Source organism: Nylanderia fulva, unplaced genomic scaffold (assembly GCF_048542155.1).
Source record: "Nylanderia fulva isolate GAGA-0341 unplaced genomic scaffold, ASM4854215v1 Scaffold11, whole genome shotgun sequence".
Lineage (NCBI taxonomy): Eukaryota > Metazoa > Arthropoda > Insecta > Hymenoptera > Formicidae > Nylanderia > Nylanderia fulva.
The window spans coordinates 2699570-2721870 of NW_028189302.1; the positions used below are offsets into that span (position 1 = coordinate 2699570).

The 22301-nt window shown below is 39.5% G+C and overlaps 2 protein-coding genes across 2 annotated transcripts in view; one reads left to right on the top strand and one right to left on the bottom strand.

Annotated features, from left to right (window-relative positions):
• Positions 1-18924, top strand: part of LOC146724949 (uncharacterized) — a 124047-nt gene extending 105123 nt beyond the window's left edge. Inside the window, exons 5-6 of the mRNA XM_085487910.1 lie at positions 17119-17208; positions 18811-18924. Of these exons, the coding sequence (XP_085344036.1) occupies positions 17119-17208; positions 18811-18924 (204 nt within the window). The remainder of the gene's footprint in view (positions 1-17118; positions 17209-18810) is intronic.
• The window catches only part of Drgx (Dorsal root ganglia homeobox), a 53299-nt gene that overhangs the window by 27614 nt on the left and 3384 nt on the right, over positions 1-22301 (bottom strand). The gene's annotated exons all lie outside the window — the stretch shown is intronic.

The following is a 22301-nucleotide window of genomic DNA, read 5'->3' on the forward strand; positions in this document are numbered from 1 at the left end:
GTTCCAGGTTCTTAAAATCATCATTGAAAAACAGCAAAAGTATTCCCTAACACCACGCAGACCACCCGAAGACAGTCAGAAACATCTGAGGAGGTTCGAACGTCGTCTGAATATTCCTCTGAATATCCCGAAGACATTCAGAGAACATCCTGAGGAGGTTTGAATGTTCCAGGTTCTTAAAATCATCATTTAAAAACAGCAAAAGTATTCCCTAACACCACGCAGACCACCCGAAGACAGTCAGAAACATTCTGAGGTTCGAACGTCGTCTGAATATTCCTCTGAATATCCCGAAGACATTCAGAGAACATCCTGAGGAGGTTTGAATGTTCCAGGTTCTTAAAATCATCATTTAAAAACAGCAAAAGTATTCCCTAACACCACGCAGACCACCCGAAGACAGTCAGAAACATTCTGAGGTTCGAACGTCGTCTGAATATCCTCTGAATATCCCGAAGACATTTAGAGAACATTCTGAGGAGGTTTGAATGTTCCAGGTTCTCAAAATCATAATTTAAAAATAGCAAAAGTATTCTCTAACACCACGCATGTCTCGAAGACGTTCAAGAAACATCCTGAGGAGGTTCGAACGTCATCTGAATGTCCTCTGAATATCCCGAAGACATTCAGAGAACATCCTCAGGAGGTTTGAATGTTCCAGGTTCTCAAAATCATAATTTAAAAATAGCAAAAGTATTCCCTAACACCACGCATGTCCCGAAGACGTTCAAGAAACATCCTGAGGAAGTTCGAACATCATCTGAATATTCTCTGAATATCCCGAAGACATTCAGAGAACATTCTGAAGATGTTCGAATGTACTCTGGATATCCTCTGAATTTCCTATAACTATCTTTCCGCTATGTTGTGCTATTAGGGTTCTTAAACCACCGAAAGATCAAGCTTCTCCACTATAATGATCATCCACAAAAATCCGGAGTTTTTCTCCTGAAATTCAATAATAAACGCGCGTCTGATCGCCTTATGTCTACAGATTTTTCCAATGTCGCGCTACGGGGGTGAGCATCGCGATGACCCCCTCGGAGCTTCCGCTTCCGATTTCGTGGTGCGACGCGCGGATTTTCGAAAGCGGGGTGAAATATGATTAAGAGGGAGCGCGACAGCGGCGTGCTGCAGCGGGGGTGGGCGGTTGTACGAGGGGGTTGCAGCGCGGGGATAGGAAAGCGGATGGGTGGCCGATTACGCCAATCCCCATTAGAGGGATTGTAAACTCGCGTAAATAAATAATGTATATGTATCGGCGAGAGAAGAGAGCTGCATACACGAGAAGAGAGAGAGAGAGGGAGATAGAGAGAGATGAGAGAGAGGGCGAGTGGCGCGGCGCGTAGAGGGCTCTTTGCCTAAGCAGGCATCGGTCGTGGAACTTAATAAACGGCGGAGTTATCAATTTATAATGGGTCGGCATGTCGCGCATGCGCGTGCCTACGGGGCCCCGGGCCGCCCCCGTCGTTTCTCTCTCGTTATATAACGGCGTGCACGCGAGTGGCTTTAGAGAGAAACCCGGTGTACAACGCTAACTCTACCCTGGTCCTTTCCCCTGTGCCGCCCTTATCACTCTCTACTGTGGCTGTTTATCTCGCTCGCTCCATCGCAACGTCTCCCCTTCGCGTCTCCCTCTCTGTGTATGTGTGTGTGTGTGTGTGTGTGTGTGTGGTGTCTGTCTCTCTTCTTCTCTCTTTGCGGCTCTCCGGTACGAAGGGACAAATTGAATTTTAGATCATGGCGTGTTCCTGTGGGGTCCGCGAATAGAGAGAGACAGAGGGAACGAGAGAGAGAGAGAGAGAAAGCGGAGAGAAGCGCAGAGGCGGACGTCGAGATGATACTAATTGAAATTTGAAATTGATATTAGCGAATTATTACCCCTCTCCGTCGCGTTCTGCTTGGCCCAACGCAATTACGCCGCCCGCGTGTCGGGTATCAAAAGTAATTGCTGCCAAACTTAACAAAATTCGAGCAATTCTCGTTTCAGCCGTCTGACCTACGGCGAAAACGACTCGTCGGCTATATACATATATATATAGTCCCTCGCCCCCCTTGTTCCACCCTTACATGCTTAAATGTACTTTTACGGAATATACTTTTAACGTGATATTAAATCGCGTTACTTTGTCCGCGCTAACACAGTCTCTCTTGACGGTGCAACGAGGATAAAGAAGCAGATATTCTCGATATCTTCTAAATTTAACTTGGAGTCGATTGAATTATTCAACCCGCAATTTAAAAAAAAATGCTTATTCCATTATTTACTCAACTTACTTTGCTAAATTTTTAATATTTTGAAGATTACTTAAGGGTATCATATAGAGAGACGTATTAAAATTAATTTATTATACTTTCATGGTATTTCTAATTACTATAATTCATTCTGATAGTAATAAAATGGAGAGCACATATCTTTAAAAAATATTATATATTTTTCTATTTTAATTTTTACATGTACACAATGCACTTTAAGAAATTATATATACATATATATATAGAGTGTTTGACATAAGGTGTCACACTGAAAATATACAACTTGTTATTTGGAGACAATTTTTTCTCATCAAAAATATTGAGGCATCTAATAATTTTCGAGTTATGCGATTGAAAATAAAGGGTTTTTCGCAAACTAAACCTTGTAGAAATAGAATATTAACAGAACCATATTCTCCAATTAATAACTTCAAGTGGAGTTTACTTTAATAAAATTGTAATTGAAGAAATCGTCTCCAAATAACGAGATTCACTTGTACATTTTTGACGTGACACTTTATGTCAGACCTGTATATATATATCTTATGCATTTCACCAAACAAGCTATCAAACAGTCCACGATTAATCGCGGAAACGAGTAGCCGATTTATCGCGATCCAGGAAACTCGAGGCAACAATCGCAATCCATTCATCCCCCGACTCCCATAAATTCATCCGCTGTGGATGGTGGTGCTATTGGTTTTGCGTTTGCAGAGAGTTAGGCGCATAATGACGGGACATACGCACCGACAGAAGGGATGAAATGTAGCGAGGCTAATCCGCGAAGGGGGACCAGGAGGCCCGCGGGGGTCCCTGAGGCATGTGAGGGGGTCCAGGGTGGTCCAGGGGGTTGTTCGCAGATTCCACTCTCGCGCGCCAGCATACGCGGCTCTTTCGCCCCCTCTTGCACCCCTTCTTCTTTCGCTACATCCTTCTCACCCTCCGCGAAATAGGGCCGGCATGTGGTCCTAGAGTATATTTGCGGTGTTCAACCAGCCGGGCGAAATATTATGCCAGTGTTTTATTGTGCGATCATCCCGATGCGGTGGCGCCCCACTGCGTGCGAGGGCGAAGGGATTGCGGCTTCGAGTGTTGCGGAGTGTGTTTACACGTTGGCACACGCCATCGGATTTGTTACACGCTCGTTATATGCTCTACCCGATCGTTTATCGGAGCCGGTAACAAAAGAGATGATATGGGAAATGAAGAGTGGACAGTTACAGAATGGAGAACGCTATTTTTTTTATCGGGTCTTCTTACTCTAATTTATCGTTGTATCAAGAAGTTTATCTTGGGGCTTATTCCGAATTCGTTGAAATATTTATGACGTATAGAATGTCGAAAAGTTTACATATAATTTTGTATAAAAAGATATCACTTCTTATCGGTACAAAGATTCTGCAGGCGAAAAGAAATAATATTTAAAACAGAAAATATAAATATATTTTTTATAAGATATAAAAAGTTAATGCTAAAAATTATTCTTTTAAGAACAAGCATCTTTCTTTGATAATTTTTTTATTTCATTAATAAATCCAATTATTATTACATTTCAAATAAATATTACATATACACATATGTATGTGCGTCTGTCCCATATAAATGATTAATTTCAATAATCAGTTTTGAAAATATATCCTATTGCTCGAGACACTTTATGGTCCCGCACACGCTGCTAAACAGTTTAGATGTTAAATTTATACGTTTCTGCTGGTAGAAAGAATATTAAAACTACGCGGGCAATAACCTGAGAAATAATCTCACGAGTTATACGATATATCGTTGGAAGATACACGCGCATAATGCGGTTAATAAAACTTAAATCAGATATAGGGGCGTGTATCTCGCGGTTACTTAGAGGCGAATAAAGACACCGCGAGTTCAGCGCGCGAACAATACGTGTCGGATGACACCGGGTGTTTAGATTCCGCGCGTATATATATATATACCTATGTGCGAATGTCGGGCTTCTGCCAGAGTTGTCAACATGGCCCAGAAGTGGCACAATATTGGCTGCCAAGACTTGATACTGTCCCAGTACGGATAAACCACCAGATCAATACTGTACCAGTCTCGGTAATTGGTACTGTACCAATACTCCCATGCAATCATATTCTGTTCCGAGCCGAGTCTCGTCTCAGTACTGATCGTGTATAAGGCCGAAAATGGTATTAATCGATGGCCGAGAATCGTCTCAGTACTGGACATGTATTGAGTCGATTCGTGTCGGATTACTGAGAAGCAAGCAACTTTGACTGCAGCACGAGTACCGGTTCAAGTATACTGGAAGAAAATTGGGCCAATGTTTGTGTACCGTACTGACACAAAATATTTTCTATACCGAGCCAAATATCGTATCAGTACTGGGCGTGCACTGGGGGCGAGACGTGAAATAGTACTGAGATGATAAAAATTATGTTGGATAAAATCGTATATATTGGATCAGCACTGGGGATACATTGGGACCATACGTTGGTGTATGACAACAAATCTTTTTATTTTGAAACATTAATTTATAATGATTTTAAACATATCGGTTATTCTAATGTTAGATTTGGCCCAATACAGACTAATAAATATGGCCCAATACTGATAATGAATGTTATCCCAGTACTAATACTTTGTGTCGGGCCAAAGTTGGCATCAAGAGTTGGCTCAACATTGGCGATCAACGTTGCCTCTGTACTAATACTCTGTGTCGGGCCAAAGTTGGCGTCCGAGACTGGGACCCGTGTTATCATTCCGACATTGTAATGATCCCGATCTCAACTTATACTGGCCCAAAACGTCAGCCAGTACTGGCGACTCTGGCACCAGTATTGAGCCAGTACTGAGCCTTTTTGAGATTCGTGGGTATATATGACACTGCGCGCTCATTAGAGCGCGGCGCTAATTGCATAATTGGTGCCGGCAATTATGAGCAAAGCGATGCCGCATGTCAGAGGGAGGACGGCCTCGGTGACGTCAACATCCAATAATACCGGCACGCGACGACAATCGCGCGCTTGCACCGCCGCGCCATTGCGCAAATATCAGGAATTGCAATTAAAAGCGATAATTTTGTAATTAGCTTTCTGTCGCGCTTTCCCCCTCCTCTTCAGCTTTCCGCTCTTCGCACTTCTATTCCGACTCGACGTCGCAGATTCTTCGCCCGTACACTTATAGAGGGTATATTTTCAGACACGCTTGAATTTAATAAAATTATAACTATAAGGTTTTTGAATCGACCAACAGAGCCAAAGGACGAAAAATTAATTATTCGGAACTGTATCTCTTGGTTTGAGATCACTAAGTTCCGTATATAAATTAATCTCGAAACTTACATATGGAGAATAAAATTATATCGCAAATATTTGCAGTCAATATTAAAGTCAATTAAAACAAATGTATGTGTATTCTACGTGTTTTCTGAAAGCATTACTTCGCTATTTGCGTTTCTTCGAACAATAATTAAAATTGTTACAACAAATACAATAAATGAGAATTATATAGAGATAGTATAGATTAGGCTTTTAATTATGTATTTCGTGAAAAAAAAATAAAAAATAAAAACAACGCGAGCGATATTATGCGCAAAAATAAATAAATTGCAGTTTTAATAAGAGTGAAAGCTTAATTACGTTCCCCGCAGTGTTTTCCTCACTTTATTATACATTCTTCTCGAAGAGAGAAACGATGGATGATCGTATCAATGCAACATTGTATGCATCATTGCGTGCAGCGATGGCGGCCAGCGGAGAACGATGAGCGCGAGAAATTCGTGGAGCTGCCGCAATTGACGTCGCGTACGTCGGAAAAACTCGCGATTAAACGAAGATTTCATTAGGGACAATATATTGCGGTGGCATCGGCGGCACTCGTTGACCGTCGAGCGGGCGCGGGTCTCGGTTTCTTTATTGGCCGGTCTCGGGGAATAAATTGGAGGGAATTAATTAAGCGGCACAAATTGGATGCAGCGCGTTAGCCCTTATTCGTGGATGACACAATTTAATAAGCATCTTCTAACGTAAACTGAGAGGCGTAGAGAGAAAGCGAGAGGGTTGAATATATAAGCGAGAGAGTATGCGGGATGGAGATGTGAAAGATGACGAGCCTGACGTCATCCAGATTGGGTCAGTTCTCTGTTTGCAGTACATCGTGGTAGCATTAGTACACATTTAATTAAAATTTAATAAAATCAATATAAAGTGTATTTTTTTTTTATAATTTTATTTTTATACTGTATAATATGTATTTAAGAGGTAAATATATCGGAAAAAGCATTCATGTATTTTTGACATATAAAAATTTTAATTTTTAATATCAATTAATATTAATGATAATTTTAATATTAATTTACGGCAGACTAATAAAAAATAAAAAAATCTAATTATAGGTAATATTAATTTATATTCGAGAGGAATTTTTTTAAATACAAAGTCAAGTGTTTCTGGACCAACAAAGATTCATCAAAGTTCTAATCTCCCTCTCGCGTATTTATTTTCTCTATCTATTTATCGCTTTCATTCGCGCATCAGCGAATCGCCTTTGACGAGATGAACGTTAACGCCCATACAGAGCAACAATGCGCCGATTGTCACGGGTCAAGAGGGAAGAGCGTGGTCTAGAATGTAATATTGTGTCGTCCACAATATATATGATTGTACATTGGCTCCTTCGATAATATTACGGCATGAACGGTCGCGGGGTTAACGGGCCGCATTATGTCGTCTCGTCGAAAAGAAATCGAGGACAAAACGAACTGTGGGTAAATACGTCGCAAGCCGCCGAGGCGAGAGCAATTAGAGCGAAATACGCGCGATATACACTGGGTGTCCCAGCTGGCAGTCGGTCAATATTTTTACATCAGTCTCAACCCCACAATCATACAAGAGAATAATCAGAATTAAGCGCGGAAATTTGGTGCATGCATATTTTTTTTTTTAATTCCATAAATTTAGTCTATAAAAAAATTGTTCATCAAATATGACATCGACTCCGAATGATCCATCCAGCTGGGGATGAGACCGAGGCATTACGGGACATCCTGCAGAGAGAGAGAGAGAGGCTCTCAACACACGGCGGGATCGCTCTCGCATCGAGCATCGGTGTAATGTACTTTGGTTAAGCGCATCGGAGCATGCTCGTCGCCGAGTTAACGCATTTAATGGAGGTTAACTTTGCATATGGTATTGCTCCCCCGTGCCGTAACCCCTTTACTGGCGCGGCGCGCTCGACGGTATCGAGCGCGCGCGCGTCCAAACTAACCAGGAATTATGCTGCGATACAAAGCGGATAATTACGAGGCGGCTTGATCGATCTTACATCTGCCTCCCTCTCTCTCTCCTTTCTTTGCTCTCTCTCTCTCTCTCTCTCTCTCTCTATTTCTCCCCCATTCCACGCGCGTAATAATGTAAAACTATTTGCACCACCGTACGTAAACTTTCGTAAGTGCGCTCTGAGCTTGCTCCTTCTTCTCCTCCCCCTTCACAAGGGTTGCTTCTTCGGTATATCACTTTGCGAACATCGCGGCAGACATGCTCCACCTCACGAAGAGACGTGCATGCTTAACGTCGAAAAACATTGCAACGATGCTCTCCTCGAAGTGTGTTTCGCGTGCTCCACGAATTTATTAAGGATCTATTGCGATAAAGTTTACTATCGCGTATTTTTTTTTTTTTTTTTTTTTTTTTTGGTCGTTGTTTGTTTTTAGAATGGGTTGAAAAATTAAATAATTTTTTTTACGAGAAATATTAATCGGATACATCGCGCTTTCGTGAAGGCGCTCGAAAAATTAAAATCATTAAAGAAAATTCGAATTTATAAGAATCTATTGTAATAAAGTTTATTATCGCGCATTTTTTTAGTCGCTATTTATTTTTAGAGTGAGTTGAAAAATTAAATAATTTTTTTTACGAGAAATATTAATCGGATACATCGCGCCTTCTTGAAAAATTAAAATCATTAAAGAAAATTTGTATTTATAAGAATCTATTGCAATAAAGTTTATTATCGCGCATATTTTTTAGTCGCTATTTATTTTTAGAGTGAGTTGAAAAATTAAATAATTTTTTTTACGAGAAATATTAATCGGATACATCGCGCTTTCTTGAAGGCGCTCGAAAAATTAAAATCATTAAAGAAAATTTGTATTTATAAGAATCTATTGCAATAAAATTTATTATCGCGCATTTTTTTAATCGCTATTTATTTTTAGAGTGAGTTGAAAAAATTAAATAATTTTTTTACGAGAAATATTAATCGAACACGCGGCGCTTTCTTGAAAGCGCTTGAAAAATTAAAATCATTAAAGAAAATTCGAAGGAAACGTTGACTGCTTTCAAATTAAACGGATTCTGCGCTTGCATAGGATATAGTGTATGTGATTACAATTGAAATCGCTGGGCCGGGAAGGGTTAAGCGGATTATCAAGCGACGTGATATTATTGTACTATCAAATTGTGCGCCTTGATTTAATCCGTTCAAATAAAACTGACAATATAATACTGAGAGTCACGTTGATAAAATTATTGCTTCGTCATTTATCTAGCTACATTAAAAAAGCGTGAAATTTTTAAAACGAGAGAGCCTGTTTTACATTAATTTTCAAACAATGTTGAAAATCAGAGAATTCTAAATTTTGGGGTGAAATTGGAGAGAAGAAGCGCGATCTGATCAGCTCTTGATAAATTTTCAATCTAAATTATGCGCGATAAAATTACGCTACGCGCACACATATCGGCGATATGTTAAAATCGTTTTCGGCAAGGCCGAAGCGTGAAAGCCGCAAATATAGAATCCGGGTATCGTTATAACCCCTGTATTAAATGCGTATATAAATTAATTCGACCGAATTGAATAACTAATTATAAATTAATAGCATGTAACGAGCGAACCGTACACGTCGCGGGTCCCTATATGCCATTTGGAACTGCGAGCGGTTATGTGATATCAACAACAACAACAACAGCATTAAATAATAAATACGGCCGTTAAACAGCAATCATTAGCTCGTACATTATCGCAGAGATCCGTAAAAGACTCTTCTAAAAATCATTAATATAATCGCTATAGATATTGAAAGCAAGGAAGGTAAATATATATCTTGCTGCAGAGAGAATCAAGTTAAAATTACATGTATAATTTATGCATTATTATTGCAATATTAATTTGAGAAAATAAAATGTCGTTTCACATTAAAATATTGTCAAGTATTTCTGTATCGGCTTTTTGTAGATTTTGTTATTTAATGAAAAATATAAATGCGGCATAATGAATAGAAACAAAAGTCAGGTAATAATGATGAGTTTAATTATCGAAATACAAAATTAGGCGAAAAAGTTTGCGAACCGATCCGCTTTTAAATTGAAACTGAGGGAGACTTCATTATAAGTGTATGTAAGCATAAAGTCAAGAAGATTCTCGTTATCGAGTAAGAAAATGGAACTTGCCGCGATTGAATTTGAACTGATTATTGATTTATATCGACTTTGCTTTATACCGCCTACTGCTTTTCTTTCCGAACACTGTCTAAAGACAAGTTTTAATTGAAAGTTAATTAAGACTCCGCTCTACCGTAAGTTACAGTCTTAACTTAGCCTGTGGTCTCAAGATCGCGTAACCGAATATCTTTATTTAGGGCAATTGCCGATTTTCTAAGTTTAATCTTTTTCAGAAATATATAGTACATCGAAAAAATTATATTCTTAGCGTCAAGAGGATTCTCTTAATTTAAGAAATTTCTCTAAATTTTAGTATATTTTTTTCTGAAAATAAGAATAAATTAAGAATATCGTCTTAAATTAAGAGGATCTTCTTGGCGCTATTTTTCGGTGTACTATATTATTATAAATCTCGTAAAAGTAAAAAATTAATTCCAATTAATTTCTGAAAATATCAGAAATAAGACACTTTTAGAAAATATTTTATTTAAAGAGCTCTAATATATATGAAAGATGTAAAAATATATTTTAAATAAAATTAAATATAACTGTGTGTCATTTCATGCGATATCAATTGCTATAGCAATCAATCACAAAGGGTATTTGTATAAGGATCTCTAGTGACATTTAAGGGTCATAAACGTGTTCAAAAATGGAACCTTTTCATGAGGACGAAATCACGCCCAACTATCCTTTTCCTGTGTAAGAAGAATGAATAGATTACTTATCGCGAAGAAGGATATCTTTCATATAAAAATGCATATAAATATAGATATAAATGATCATCAATTTTAATTATTACAACTATTTATGATAATTGTTTTATTATGCGAGTATCCTTATAATGTCGTACAATTATTTTTTCCGAGTCTCATCATGAGTTCGTCGCGAAATAGCGACATTATAGAAGCAACCACCGAGGTTTCGAGAAGAGAAACGTTGAAAAGGGGTAGCTAATTCAAAATCGCGCTTGCACGCACAGAGAACCACTTGATCCGATAGCACTCTTCTTCACGCACTCACTCTCATATCTTTCGACACACACACACACACGACGCAGGTCGACTCCATTTGACTTTTCGCTCCACTCGATTCCACCGCATTGCACCCGCCCTTTTCGACGTGCACACTCGAGAGAACATTTCCCTCTTCTCTCCCATCCCTCGTTCTTTCATCTCTCTTTCTGTCGCCCTTTTTTGTAAAAAAAAGGGAGAGAAGCGACCCGTGTGTTTATATCCTTCGCTCGCGCATTCTCTGTCTCTCGCTTGCTCTCGATTTACGGAACGACCGGCGCGGCGCGGTTTTCGGTTTATTTCCCGCTTATCCATTCGACATTTGATTTATTCCGTCTACCGCGCACCCCCACTCTGCGGGTGGTGCGCTTCGATTATCACACTATGGACTGTCGCCCGATTGTGGAAGGAAACGCGCTGGAAATTACGCGATATGAGATTACATCGGGACGAAATAAAATGATGCTTGCGATTCTAACAGTTTTCCCTACCGATATATACTCTGCGTATATTCTGTTCTGTTATGAAAATTGCTTTCTAAACTCATAGAGAAAGTATTTTATAATGAATACAAATATAAGCAGCTGGATATTATGTATCGTATCTTCCTGCGAGTCGAAATTTTGCTCCTATATTTTCCACCTCAATTTTCTCGTGTTTGTGGATTCTACAGGATTTTGGTAGATTTAATTTATATAGAAATTAGGCTTCTCTACGTCTCTCAAATAGCCAGTAAATGAGCAATTTTATATTTATATTGTTAAGGGTTTTAAAAAATCAATTTTTGATAACACACAAAAACTGCGTAGGTTAAATTCAAGTCGAAATTTTTCTTCTATTTTAAATCTTAATTTTTTCATATTTATAGATCCCAGAGAATTTCGAGGTTTAACTTATGTAAGAATTCACTTCCTTTTGCGCTTTTAGACAAGCAGTGAGCATTAAACAATGATTTCTTTAGAAAGGATAAAATCAAATAATTTCGCTGGAAAAACAGTTTGAAATAGATTGAAAATCGAGATCGAGAACGAAAAGAAAAATGTTTCATCGAAAAGAACGAGGATTTTATCGAGCGCTGCGTTATGCAAAACGAAAACGTAATTGATAATCTGGCAAAAACGCGAAGCCCGACTCGGGCATCAGAAATCAAGGCCATCTCCTCGTCGGCGGAATACATTAACGTGAACGAGAGAGAGAGGGGAACGAACGAAGAAGAAGCATCGACGGTGTGATTGAATTAATCTGTCAATTTGCCAATTACACGGATGAGTTTGTTTGGTGGCCGCGTGTCTCTCTCTCTCCGTTCATCGATCGCGACCGGATTGGCGGTCGGTTGCCTCTCATCCGTGTTTGCCGCGTCTCTTCACGCGTGTGCGTGAAATCGCGACGCACGTGCGTGCACTCGCGTATATACATATATACGCATGCGGTGCCGCGCACTCGCGCGCACTCGCGCGCACACAATCGCGTGCACAGACTCGGTGCACAGATTCAACGAGCTGAATTGGTGCACCGCACAGAGGCGGAAGATCGTATTGATTCTCCGGTTATGCAGAGAAAGAGTGAGAGAGATACATCTACGTACGACGAGCGCGACTTCTTGCCTGGAGCGAGAGTTCTTCGTCAGCCTCCGCGAAAAATCAAGCCTCTCGTCCAAATCGTCCCGATTAAAGATGCACAATTCTCTCGTTACACCATTACAATACACGTCTGCGGTAGAGGAAATTTGTCTCGCGACCTCCCTCGAAAATATATATCAAAAATACATCAAGATGCCGCGGAGATCCTATTGTAGGTCGTTGCACGCGGCATTATTGTATTCGCTCGCGGTGAAGTTATATCAAGCCAAAGTTAGGTTTGTTCCTCGAGACGCGCGCGAGTAGTCGGTCGGACTACTCGCGCGCGTTTGCGAGAGGGATAAAGATAGGGAGGGAAGGTGAGAGAGAGAGAGACTCCTAGGCGGTGTAATATCACTCGTTGATGTGGATGCGGAGGGAGGAGGCGGGGGAGGAGAGGCTGAAGCCGCGGGCTGCGAGAGGGAATAAGGGGATGCGCAGTCGAGGGTTTCGTTCCCGAGCTCGGCTCCGAGCCCCGAGGGCACCATTTCCAGCGGAACCGAGAGCGCGCGCGAACCGGGATCCCCGGATCCCGTCGCTATTCCAATTGCTTCCCTGTTTGATATGCGCCAATTTCGTCCAATATGTCGCGCCCCTTAGACGACGCGACGCGATTCACCCGGCGAAGAAGAGAGCTCGCGGCCTCCCTCTTTCCTTCCTCATCCACCGCTGGCGTGTAATCCTAGAGTAAAAAAATGAGAATATCCGGGAAAGATGTACCATGTACCCCTTTCACCCTATTTTTTTTTTTTTAGAGATCTATCGATCTAAATGCAATCGACAAACGTGTAAGCAATTCTAAATATGTACCCTGTTAAATAATTGCATACAATATCTTAATGTAAAATTTATATATATCTGGTATTTAAAAAATCATATATTAGCTTATATAGAAAAAATTATATACGTATATCTTATATTTAAAAAATTATAAATACACATATATTTTAATATATTGGAATATATAATTTTTTTCTTTTTGTGTACCTCTACTTTGATTTCGTTCCGGATCACACCCTCACTTATGGGCGATATTTCCGGCCGGTCGTACGCGAGGGAATCCCCGGCGTACGGGATGGTCACGTGTCTCCAAGTGACCACTCGTTCTCTTCCTCGATGATACTCGTCGCGTCGTCACGTTTGAAAGGTCCATTTATATTATTTATCGCCCGGCTTTTCTGCGAGGGAAAATCCGAAGAAAGGCATCGGCGCGTGTTTACTTGCGTAACCGGATGATTGGGGGGAGGGAGAAGGGGTGATTGTTGATCCGATTGCGTACGAAAACGTTTGAGATAAATTATTAACCCTACCCTCTCTTTTATGATTCGCGTATCTTGCAAGATGTGTCTCCTCACTATTTAGATCGTGTGTGATTTCTCTATTTATTTTAAATGTTGTTCTTACGATTATTTTCTGCTCTCTCTTTTTCTCTCTCTCTTTCTTTTCATGAAGAAACTATATTTAATAAATTATAATTTTTATTGTGTATGTATGATAAATATTTATGTACGATAAATATATATTTATATAATTATTAATAAATATGTAATATAATGTAAATATATATATAGAATAGAAGAAAGAGAAAGAGAGACAATCTTTTAGCATAATAAAATTTTAAATATACTTTTCAATACAGTTTTGAGATCGAAACGAAAGGAGCCGGGTAACCGTAAACAAGTAAATATTTGCCGATACATTCGCTAATAGCTTTCATGAATCATATATTAGATATATCATTGTCGTGCATACATTATTCAACGGAATCGAACGGTTCTTCGCCATTTCCGTATGAGTTTCATTTTTACGAATCTGCGGCAGAAGAACGGGGAGCAGCAATATGAAATTATATACTTGTTCGCTCGCAATCATCCACTTGTTTCTCGCGTATACTCACTCGTATCTTACTTATATATATTATAGACCACTATGCGGCTGTTCCGGACACGTTATCAATCTCACGAGCAGGCAAAGTGGCACTTTGTGTGCGTTTTTTCTGCGCGGAAAGCGGCCGATTTCCCACGCCACCATCTAGCGGCGACGCGGTGAGTGAATAAGCCGCATTCAAAGCCATTGCCTACGGCTGAGCCGCGTTCAAAGTCATTGCCCACGGCTAAACCCGTGGGCAATACATTGCCCACGGCTTCAGCCGTGGACAATGACTTTGAACGCGGACTATTTCCGCACCTGTGCCGTCGCAAGATGGCGGCGTGCGATCGGCCACCTCGCGCACAAAACCACTTTGCCTGCACTTGTAATACAAATAGTATATGTATCACGTGCGGATTGACAATTGTCAACTTTCCGCACTTGATACACAATATACTATTTCAGAAGATTAATAATACTTGTGATATTACTTTGTATCGCGTGACACACAAATGCCGTGTTAAAATCTTTTATAAAATCACGGAGATTGCGGGGAGTGGAGGAAGGAGGGGGGGGGGGCGACGATACGCGAAGCGATCGCAGCCACCCCCAAGGGGGCGCAGAATGGATCCGACCGAGGAGTGGGGCGGGAGGGATAGATAGGTAAAGAGGAAGCTCGTAAAGAAAATGCGCGCGCGAGGCAACCAGAGAGAGGGATGGAAGCAGTCAGTCAGGTAGAGAAGAAGCTGGGAACGTGCCGGGAATGTATGTAGGCTCCCCGTTACTCGGCTGGACGGCCGTACAGAGAACCCGGGGCTCTTCGCTCTTTCCTGCCGACCTCTCCACCCTCAACCCTTATACCCGTATGTATGTGTGTGTGTGTGTGTAGGACTCGCCCGGGCTCGCTCCTCCTGTATTATTGCCCAACCGTAAATTTCGCCCGGAAAGCGATTTAGCGAGGAAACGGTAAGGATAAATCTTGAAAAAGTCGAAAAGCGTAAAACAGGAGCACCACAGCCGGGGGCTGCATAAGAGGGGTGTCCAGGGGTGGGAGCGCAGAAGGGGGTACGAAGAGAGGAGCTTTCTTACTTCGATATATACATATATATATATATATATATATATACGTATATAACCCCCCGCGATCTCTTTCCTCTCTTCTTACCTCTTCTCGCTGCAGCCGCCCTCTTGCGCGTTCCTTCCCTCCCTCTCTTTCATCCCTCCGTTCGTTCCGCGCCACCGTGTGTTCCGCTTCTCCTTTCTCTCGGTCGTTTTCTGCCCCCGTGCACCTCAGGAAAGGAGGAAAAGGGGGCGTGTCCGCAAGCGCGAAAAGCGGCGTGTGTGCATTTCTCCGTGTAAACGCTCCTCCGAAACGGTGCTTACGTTCATTCCTTCTCTCTCTTTTTGCTCTTCCCGACCCTCCCCCCGGCTCCCCTCAACCCCTCGGAAAATTCGCTTTCATCACGAGAGTTATCCACGGTATTCGTTTACATACGTTTATCCGCGGCGACGTTATCAGGCTTAGAGAATTTGCAAAAGTGGCCCGGATTTCTTTGCGCGCACCCCTTCTGTCTCTTTCGCTCTTTCGTTTTCTCGCGAACTTATTTTCTTGCTAGTCCTCGTATATCGTATCTGTGATTAAATCAAGATGATAGACATTTCAGGATCTTTATCAGATCACTTTCGTCTATGGATTCCGCGATTGATAACAACATTCTCCCTTTCTTTGGATTTCTCAAACTCTATTTATGTTAAAAGTCATCATTATTTATGATACGATTCATCAGAAAAAAATTATAAAAATATATCAGTGCTAATATACTAATTTATTGTCATTTGAAATTTTCGAGAGATACACACGGGGGTGGAAAATGGATTCCGCGATTGACAACAACATTCTTCCTTGTTTCATATTTCTTAAACCCCATTTATGTTAAAAGTTATCATTATTTATAATGCGATTTATCAGAAAAAAATTATAAAAATATATAAGTGCTAATATACTAATTTATTGTCATTTAAAATTTTCGAGAGATACACACGGGGGTGGAAAATGGATTCCGCGATTGACAACAACATTCTTCCTTGTTTCATATTTCTCAAACTTCATTTGTGTTAAAAGTCATTATTATTTATGATACGATTCATCAGAAAAAAATTGTAAAAATATATCAGTGATAATATACTAATTTATTGTCATTTAAAATTTTCGAGAGATACACACGGGGGTGGAAAATGGATTCCGCGATTGATAACAACATTCTTCCTTGTTTCATATTTCTCAAACTTCATTTGTGTTGAAAGTCATTATTATTTATGATACGATTCATCAGAAAAAAATTGTAAAAATATATCAGTGATAATATACTAATTTATTGTCATTTAAAATTTTCGAGAGATACACACGGGGGTGGAAAATGGATTCCGCGATTGACAACAACATTCTTCCTTGTTTCATATTTCTCAAACTTCATTTGTGTTAAAAGTCATTATTATTTATGATACGATTCATCAGAAAAAAATTGTAAAAATATATCAGTGATAATATACTAATTTATTGTCATTTAAAATTTTCGAGAGATACACACGGGGGTGGAAAATGGATTCCGCGATTGACAACAACATTCTTCCTTGTTTCATATTTCTCAAACTTCATTTGTGTTAAAAGTCATTATTATTTATGATACGATTCATCAGAAAAAAATTGTAAAAATATATCAGTGCTAATATACTAATTTATTGTCATTTAAAATTTTCGAGAGATACACACGGGGGTGGAAAATGGATTCCGCGATTGATAACAACATTCTTCCTCGTTTCATATTTCTTAAACTCCATTTATATTAAAAGTAACCATTATTTATAACACGATTCATCAGAAAAAAATGATAAAAATATATAAGTACTATAATATACTAATTTATTGTCATTTGAAATTTTCAGGGGATGCACGCGGGGGTGGAAAAATGGCGGGTTGAAGCAGCACGGATTCGCGGCACGGGTCAGCGGCGGCGGCGGAATGCCGGATTGGCGGTAAGTGAAAATTGCGGCCACTTTGATCCTCGCGAACGAGTCCCTCTCTTTTGCGAATTTTTTTTTCCTTTTTTTTTCGTCCCCGCCGCCGCGTGCGCGCACGGCTTAATGCGATTTGCAAATTCGCGGCTCGGCCATCGCGGCGGGCCGGTCCGGAATGAATAAATGATACGCGCCGATTCGGCCTATTGCGGCATTATCCGTCGTCGAATTCGCTCCTGACGCGGCCAATTATTCATGCTCGCGTGGCGCCACAGCGATTAAAGGTCAATTTCGATCCCGACGTTTGCGCGCGCGCGGCGGAGGACTATCATCCCTCTCTCGCGCGCGCAAACATTCCTCTCATTATTAATCGCCGGATTTGAAACGCGACGACGAAGACGACGATGACGACGCGCCGTCACAGCTGTAAATTAGATCTTTCTTCTTCCTTTCCGCTCGCGCTCTTTATATATATAGCATATCACATGTCGACAATCGGTTGATTCACGCATCAGATTGCGATTAATCGCGATTCAATTGCGATGAAATATCTTGGAGAGAAGCGTTCCAATCTAATTCTGGCGCGAGTTATGCATTGCGTATTAAATGCGTTGCACCAGCAGAGAAATATATATCATATTCATTATAAAAAGTCGAGAACAGAATTTGACATAATATTCGTGAGAAAAATTAGTTTCCTTAAAATTTAAGAAGGATAGTGTTAAGATATATATTTAATTTTTTTAATTAAGACAAGTATTTTATACTCTTATACATATATTAAAAAATGTAAGAGTTTCTTTTATCAATGACTTTTCTCAAATAATTGATCGATAAAAAAAGAGTCGAAAAAATAATCAAATGAAGGATCTTCGAGACACGCAGTGATACAGAGTGAAGAACTGGCGGAAAAGTTTTTAATGTCAGATTTCTGGTATGATTTGGAGACGATTTTTTCTTATTGTTAGTGAAAATGTTGAGGAAGGCCATCATTTTTAGCATGTTCCCAATTTTTACTATTATATATCTTCATAACTATAAATCTTAAATTACAATTCTATTAAAGCATACTCTTCCTAAAATTAACTGAAGAATGTAATTCCGTTAATATTTTATTTCCACAAAACTTGGATTCCAAAAAAGCCATTATTCTCAACTGCTTCTTATAATTCGAAAATCATTGGTGTCTGGACATTTTCGCTGAGGAAAAATCGTCTCCGAATGATACCAGGAATCTGTCATTCAAAACTTTTCCGCTAGGTCTAAATCGATTAAATTCTCGCGTTACGCAGAATTATATTCAAGAGTGACATGATTTTTTTCGTACCGCGGATAGATCAGCGGCAAAAATAGAGGCGGACAATTAAGTTAGATTGACATTGATATCGAAAAGTGAATCACGCATACGGAGAATGCACGGTCCGGACTGGCCTCGCGCGTTCTCCTCATCCTCCGGTTATGGTAGGCATATATACGCGCGTCTAGAGGAAGTCACCGCACGGCGTAGAATAAACGGTCAGTGACGCGCGGTAATGGCCGACATCCTAATCCTGGCCCCCTACAGCTTAATGCCATACACTCCGCAATGATAATGCTGCGTGTGCTTTTTGTCATTACCAGTGCCAGAGCCATGGCTATCCCGTAATGAGCGCCGCGACTGCTGCAGCTCCTTGGACTGCATGCAAGGCGATGCATTCCCGCATCGCGAGATCTTCAAGTTTTATTTCCCCGTGATCGTGTCGGACAAAATTTAATTCGCGATAAGATTTTTTTACGATAAGATTTTATCATGTGTTTTTCAAAGTATCGTATATACATTATGTATTAATTTTGTTTTGCGAAATTAAATATGTTAGAGGGATACATGTCTAATTCCCGAAAGCGCATCCTTTATATTAATTTAATTATTGCTCATCTTCTTAATTTTGAAGATAAACTTCCTTAGTAAAATATAATTCGCGACAAAATTCTTGATAAGATATCTTATGATATGATTTTCGACGTATCGTATATATGTATTAATTTAGCTTTGCGAAATTTAATATATGTTAGAGGGATATATGTCTAATTCCCTATCCTTTATATTAATTTAATTATGGCTCTTCTCAATTTTGAAGATAAACTTCCTTAATAAAATATAATTCACGATAAAATTCTAGATAAGATTTTATGATTCGACGTATCGTGTATCTTTGCGAAATTAAATATTGGGGCTATGTCTAATTCCCAGAAGGGCATCTTTTTCTCGCTCTTCTTAATTTCGAAGATAAACTTCCTTAGCGAAAATATCGTATTATATCACAAAACGCTTTAAACATTACGAAAATTAGAATCCGTGGAAATTCGGGACCGTTTGTTAGATTGTCAAGTCGAAGATAAAAATCTCTGTTCACCAAGTCAATTAAAATCTATCAGAATCGGAAGGGAGTCATCACCGTGCACAATCGTTCGATCGGTCGAAGATTCCGAGTCGAAAAAAAATGTGCGGGTATAGTAGGCGAGCGGTTATAACACGCATTTTGTCATCGTAAACGCAGTGACGTCACGGATGACCCTCTGACTCTCTCACCCTCTCTTTTCTGTCGTAGTTTTCTGTCCGAGTGTCTGCGGGTTTCAGAGCAAGATATGATAAAGACGAGAAAGAGAAAGAGAGAGAAAGAGCTCGAAGAAGCGCGTACCCGCAGCTGCCGCCCTGACTGCCAACACAATAATATCTAATTAATTTATTAATGAGGTTAAGTTGGCAGGATTGGACGGCAGACAGCGCGAGCCGACGCTCTCTTCGAGCAGTTTAGCGTGAACGTCTTCTGCCGCTTCTCGTCGGCGGAATGAATTAAGCTTAATCAGAGCGAAAGTGTCGGGCGCGTGTACGAGCGTCCTCGGCAGGGCCGCAAGGCCCTTCTTCCTTCTTACGTTTTGGGCTAACAATTCTATAACGAGCATTAAGACCGGGGATCTCAAATCGATGTGTCGCAGAAGCAATATAGTCTAACGTTAAAAAAATTCATCCATAATAATAATAATAGAACAAGGCACCAACACATTTTGGCTTTAAGCGAGATTTTAATTATGTATTCATCTATTTAATTGTTTTTCTAAATAAATAAAGACAAACACATATTTAAGTATCGCTGAAAATTAAATCCACTTATCAGATCTGCTTTAAATACACAATTATATATCTGCATAAATGAACCCTCTTTGTATTAAAAAATTATAGACTCTTGATCTGCTCTAATGCATGAGAAAAAAATCATATAGCTTAGCTGTCTCTATGTTATATCTGAAATTTAATTACTACCATGTCTAAATTTTAATTATGACAACTGATATTTTTAGCTATAATTTAACCATAGCTTAAAAATAATAATAATTAACATATAGCTAAAATTTAGATAGGGTAACTAAATTTCAAGTGTATTAGGAATATTTAAAATCTATCTATTGGATGCTTCATCAGGGTGTCTAGCGGCCAGGGAAAACCGAGCATTATCAAGGAATTTTATATCTGGAATCGTCAGGGAAAAAGTGAAGAAATTTAACTATTTATCTCTTTTTTCACATTATTATATATTTGTCTCAATAATTTAATATTTTTGATTAAATAAATATAAAGTTTTCCTTAACTCCCAGCTAATTTTCTGTGTTGTTAAAAATCGATTCATCCACAGCGTGTTCGTTAATTTATATTTTCATCGTCGTATTATTTTATTTCAATATGTTTGATAGAAACAAAATTAAAAACTTTGATAATATTGTTTCATTGTTGACAAAAATATCTCAAGAATTTCATGATTTAACATTTAATTGATTTATCATACAGATATATGCAAATGATATATTTGGAAGAAATAATACTAAAAAGCCAGGGGAAAAATCAATTTCTGGAAAATCTGAAAAAGTTAGGGAATTTTTTTCATTGAGTCCGCTGGACACCCTGTTCATATCTTATTTTGTTCATCAACTCGGAGAAACGATATTGTAAAATCGCACCAATACCCGAAAATCGTGGCTCGAGAATCGTTCGGCGTTAAGTTTCGATCGGGGCTTCTTCAAGTCCGCAGACAGTTGGCTGCACGATCCCCGGAGGGATTCGCAGCTGCGTCTGCGACGAAAACGAGCTCGGACAGCCGCCCTTATACCCATCATCATCGTCGGCCTCTTTTTCTTCGTCCACCCTCACCGGTCTCTCTCTCTCTCTCTTTCTCTCCCTTCGCGAAACCACCCCCTTTTTCTCCCACCTCTTTCCCCGTCATCCCACGCAGTTATTACGTGACCATAAAGAGCAACCGCTTTCCCGAGGACGATATCGTATTGCGCTTGTCGCGTCAAATTCCGGGACCGCGCTTGATTCCGGAAGTAACGCGAAGAGGGAGAATCCGGGACACATGTCGGGTGACGGAGGAATGAAACTCGCCGATAAAACCAAGGAGAGGACTGTCGTTCGACTGAACGAAAGTTGATATTTCGTTTAGATGGATTTAAAGGGTTGTAAATGACGTAAGACGCAGTTTCTCTTTATATATTCGGAGATGTTTAGACATTTTTATTATCTCGCGCGAGTAAATGCAGGGTACAAATATACGAAAATTTAATCCATATGTGACTTATATGATTCTAATCATTTAATAATAAGGAAAACAATATAGTGATCGTAATCGATTAGATAAGAGATATCTTTAAATAATTAAATTCTTTCGCTAAGTGAGAATGTTATCACTTTAAGAAAAAATTAATTGGCCAAAGAATCTCATTGAAAGATAAAATAAATAAAACGTTTTGTAGTAAAAATTATATAAAACTGTTAAGAAATAATGATATTTTAATTAGCGACTGAGATTGATCGTAATTAATTTTGTGTAATGATAACTTATGTATTTATATTTCTATATAACTGTCACATTAATTATTATCGTACTAATTCGAGTAACCGGTTAAATGTGATCTCGCTGTCGGTTTGCATGGTAGTTTGGATAGATAGCACACTTAGAATAGACGGTCACCCGAACGTGTCGCAAATTCTAATCCTATTATTGTAAAGTCAAGTTTGAACCTAAAACGGAATTATCGGTTACTCGGGTCTAATGCCATAATAACCATGTATCGCTGGA